The sequence below is a fragment of the Rhinopithecus bieti genome, unplaced genomic scaffold (genome assembly GCF_001698545.2).
Source record: "Rhinopithecus bieti isolate Rb0 unplaced genomic scaffold, ASM169854v2 scaffold_30732, whole genome shotgun sequence".
NCBI lineage: Eukaryota > Metazoa > Chordata > Mammalia > Primates > Cercopithecidae > Rhinopithecus > Rhinopithecus bieti.
The window spans coordinates 2,661,440-2,666,408 of NW_016814045.1; the positions used below are offsets into that span (position 1 = coordinate 2,661,440).

General features: G+C 44.6%; 1 protein-coding gene across 5 annotated transcripts in view; it reads right to left on the reverse strand.

Annotated features, from left to right (window-relative positions):
• Positions 1 to 4,734, reverse strand: part of PANK3 (pantothenate kinase 3) — a 46,478-nt gene extending 41,744 nt beyond the window's left edge. For all 5 annotated transcript variants that reach the window (XR_001880947.1, XR_001880945.1, XR_001880946.1 and 2 more), the window contains exon 1: positions 4,358 to 4,734. Coding sequence is in view for 1 of the 5 variants with exons in the window: in XM_017849405.1 (XP_017704894.1) it covers positions 4,358 to 4,385 (28 nt within the window). In the remaining 4 variants the exon portion in view is untranslated. The remainder of the gene's footprint in view (positions 1 to 4,357) is intronic.
• Between the last annotated feature and the right edge of the window lie 235 nt (positions 4,735 to 4,969).

Genomic DNA, 4,969 nt, shown 5'->3' on the forward strand with positions numbered 1-4,969 from the left:
GTCAGGATGGTCTTGATCTCCTGACCTCGTGATCCACCCGCCTCGGCCTCCCAAAGTGCTGGGATTACAGGCTTGAGCCACCGCGCCCGGCCATAGATATATATATATTTTTCAGAATAAAACATTCCTTGCTAAGGTGGAAAAAAAAAAAGAACCAAAATACACATTTAAAAAGCAAAACAAAGCACACATTACACAAATGTAAGCACTTTGATGGTGGCCAACATACAGTCCCAGACAGTGAGAATTATTAGAATCTCTCATGATCTGTTCATTCTGCCTTTAACAAAATAATAGCTCTTATTCTATGTCTCAAGTGGTCTCATGAGAGTTGACATTAGTTCCCCATATGTAGCAAAAATATCTCAAACTACAAGAATGAAGTGCTATTTCTTACTAGACGCATTATATATACAAAAGGAGAAATCTTGTCCAATCACCTTTTAAAATACTAAACAGCAGAAGCTATCTAGCCACAAGAGCAAACTGTTAATTTCTAACAAGGTGTGATAAACTTGGTATCCTACTAAGTGTCTGCTAAGGAAACAAGGAACAATCACTAAAAGAACTATTTAATTGCTACTGGTACCATGCAGATTTCAGACTAAAGGGATCCTGGCCAGGAACGTGGCTCATGCCTGCAATCCCAGCAAGAGGGTCGCTTGAGCTCAGGAGTTCAAGATCAGCCTGGCAAGGGCAACATGGCAAAACCCCATCTCTGCCAAAAACACAAAAAAAATTAGCTGGGCATGGTGGCGAGCACCTGTAGTTCTAGCTACTGGGGAGACTGAGGGGGGAGAATTGCTTGAGCCTGGGATGCCAAAGTTGCAGTGAGCTGAGATCGCGCCACTGCACTCACTGCACTCCAGCCTGGGTGACAGAGTGAGACCTCGTCTCAAAAGAAAAAAAAAATAAAAATGGGGGTGTGGAGAGACACTAAACTAAATCAGGACTTAATTGTTCTTTAGGCATAAAGGGAAACCAATGTGAAGAATGCTCGAAACATAGGGTATTTTAAAGAACAAAATTCTAAAGTGAGCATGTACACTGGTATATTCTAGATAACGCTTCAACTTCCTGGATAAGACATTTCACTATTCTCAATAATCATTCCAAACAAAAATGGTTTTTGTTATGAAATAGACTAAGAAAATAATCATCTTCACACCTTCAGGATTATGATTCCTTAGGACAGCTTCAGGTGTTTTTTTCTTTAGTAAATTAGTTATTTCTAAGGGGAGCTATATTAGAAACTACTACCCCAACTATCTACTGGGAGTGATGACTCTTATATTACAACTGAGTTTACAAACGGGCCAATCAAATGACACAGACACAAACTACAAATATATGCTATACCATTTTCTCTGGTCTTAACAAAAACTTCAAGTACCTTACCACTTGGGGTAACAAAGAACAAACTCAAAACCTACATCACATCACACTTAAATATATGTATCACCTTTTACTATCACTTTGTTAATCCAGCTACATGCTATACAGGTAACCCAAACACAATCTTAAAAATCTGTACCCTAAGAAATCATGTCAGGCAGTGAAGAGAGTAACACAGGATTGACTTTCTCCTTCCTTCCCCTGGGGTTGAATTAACACATAATTTCAAATGCTAATCTTCCAGTTACACAATTTAGAGGATGAAATCAATTCCTTTTTAAATTTTCTGGTTAATATATGCATTCGGTATATAACCTGTTAAGATATTGATAATGTATTTAGAAGCAATATTTTCTAACACTTAGGTGAATAATGTAAGAACACATGTGAAGCCAAGGTCATTTGTTTAGCCAATATAATATACAGCTTCTTCTAGTATGCAGTTAAATGATGCAATGCATATAAAGAAAATGCCATACACATACTATGTGATCAATAAATGTTATAATTATGCCCAAAAAACCCATACAGGTATTCAAAAACAAAACAAATATATCTTTTGTTAACCTGAGTGATTTAAAGTTAAAATAATAATAATATTATTATTATTTGAGATGGAGCCTCACGCTGTCGCCCAGGCTGGAGTACAATGGCGTGAGCTCGGCTCACTGCAATCTCTGCCTCCTGGGTTCCAGCAATTCTCCTGCCTCAGCCTCCCAAACAGCTGGGACTACAGGCGCATGCCACCAAGCCCAGCTAATGTTTCTATTTTCAGTAGAGAAGGGGTTTCACCATGTTGGTCAGGCTGGTCTCGAACTCCTGACCTCGTGATGCACCCGCTTAGGCCTCCCAAAGTGCTGGGATTACAGGCCTAAGTCACCGTGCCCGGCCTTATTTTTTATTATCCGGGACAGTTCATGGTTGAAACACCTTTCCCACACGCAAAACGTGATGTTCCTTACTTTTACTACAAACAATAGACAGGAAAGTCACCTTTTGCATATAAAAATGTTAGGCTTCTACATCATAGTAAGTGACCAGATTTTCAGCATGATTAAATTTTAAGATTAGTGGTCTCACAACGTAACACAATGTTGTAATAATCAACTTATTTGGGGAAAAAAAGGGGGTATTCTCTTATTTCTCAACCTCATATGTATTTTTAAGACTTTAGCTGGGACTACAGGCATGTGCCACCACGCCCAGCTAATCTTTTATACATATACATTTTTTGTAGAGACGAAGTCTCGCTACAGTGCCCAGGTTGGTCTCGAACTTCTAGCCCCCAGCGATTCCTCTGCCTCGGCCTCCCAAAGTGCTGGGATTTCAGGTGTGAGCCACCATGCCTGGCCCTATTTTATGAACTTCTCATAATAATCTTTATAATCTCTTCTAAAACACCTTTGAAGGGGGTGGTACTTATACCTGATTATTAGTTTGTTCAAATCTAAGTAATCAAATCACTATCACGACAAAAGAAAATAATCACCACCAGAAGAGTCAGAATTTGAGTTGGTCATACACTGTTCATCAAATGGAAATTCTAAGAGAAGCAGAGAAAACGTATGCATAAGGGAAAATGTCCAAGTGTTCTAATTACTGCACCTGTTCAAGATGCATTAGTTTAACTCAGCAAATGTAAATTCGAAGTCTCTCTATATTACCACTATTTTATAGACTTTTTGAACAACTATGACAAGATCTATTGTTATAAATAATTTTTAAAAAATTTTAATTAACAGATGAAACTACCAGATAAAGTACTTAGACAATGCCCTACGGGTGCAGGAGAAAGAACGCTGTATTATGAGTCAGTCCATTTAGAGTTATGAACCTCATAGCACATGGCTGGGTATATCCTGGGAAAAGTTACTCTGGGGCTAAGTTCAATTTCCTCACCTGTAAAGTTAAGACCAAATTACCTTACAGTTAAATAGGAATTTGTAAGTTTTCACAGTGTTTTGGCTTGTTGCCTCTCAGGTGAGTTTTACAGGAACCCTGATGGACGGGCAGGGAAGGTGTCAGCGCCCTGTTTTATAGTTGAGGATTTCTTAACAGTTAAGAGATCACATGAAACACTGTAAAAACAGCAAAAGCATCAAGACGATGAGCATGAATCCCCACATTCCTAGTCCTTCTGGGAGGCAATAATTGGAGTGACAATCACAATGGCTGAGTGATTAAATAAGTCAATTACTGGAACAAAAGGTTTTTAAAAGACTAAACATAAAAGGAAGCAAATGAAAAGTCGACCTTTCTAAAAGCATAGTAGGATTTTTTTTTTAAGTACATACATAGAAAGGTCTCTACGGGTATTCACCATAATATTAACAGTGGTTCGCTCCGGGTGCCGGGAATACGGGTGATTTTATCTTTTTTGTTTATCTGCGTTTTCTAAAACAAACATGAACTAGTCGATACTCCAAACAAAAACAAGCCAAAGCAATTACACGCTGGCAGGCTGCATGCACGTACGTTTGAAAGCTCCAACTGTAACAACAGTGACAACTCCCAGGAACCCACTGGCATTTCAAGGACACCAGCAGGAAGCCCGGAAATCCGTAAAAACAGGTGCTAAAAGCCGCCAGCGCAACCTGACAGCCGCGACCGCAACCTGACAGCCGCGACCGCCTCTTTTCAACCTGAATTCAGGGGGAGCTGGAAGAGGAGACTAGTCTAGTTTGACAAAATCCGAATCAGAAATTCCCTCTGGCACCTCCCAGATCTCAAAGAGAAAGTGGGAGGAAAGGCTAGGGGGCGGCAGGCATTCACCATGCATGAATGGGGGGGATGGGGAGGACGGAAGCCTCGAACTCGTGGCTGAAATGGTCCCTCCGCCCCCATCTCGGACTACGCGCCGGCGAGGAGCAACGGGCTTGGAAGCAGGCCGCCCAGCCAAGGGGCTCTCAGACGGGGCCCAAGGATGCCCTCCCAACCCGGCAGACCCCAGCCCCCATCTTACAGGGTTTCTTGGCATCTTTGATCTTCATGGCGTCGGCCCGAGGGGCGAGGGACGGCCTCCGATCCGGAGCACTGAGAGCAGAGACTGCGACTCCGGAGGTGGCTGGGCCTCGCGGCGAGGCCCGGCCGGTTCCTCCCCTCAGGCCGGGCGGGGCCGGCCTAGGGCGGGGCGGCGGCGCCTGAGCAGATGCCCGGCCCAGGGGGCGGCCCCCCACCCCGTGAGGGGCGACCGGGACCGAGCAAGCTGGGGAAGGCCGCCGGCCTCGCCGCTCCGGGGCCTCCCCGCAGCCGCTCCAAACAAAAGGCCCCGGTCCCGGGAGCCGCCGCCGCCGCCGCCGCCGCACTGAGAAATAGCCCGCCCAGGCCGAACGCCCACGTGATGCGAGCCCCCTCGCTCCACTTCCGCCTGGCTGCTGGGGATTGTAGTTCTCCAGGTCGTGAGGCCCCGCTCTCTGGCTGTAGTTGTGCAGATGGACTACAAAGCCCAGGATGCATCCCGGCCCCTCCTCCGAGGCCCCTCAGCTTCCGCAGATCGCCTCAGAGTGGTCCCAGCGAGAAGAGGGCCGGGTCTTAGTCACGCCAGCGAGGAGGCGACCAATGGTGACTGAGATGG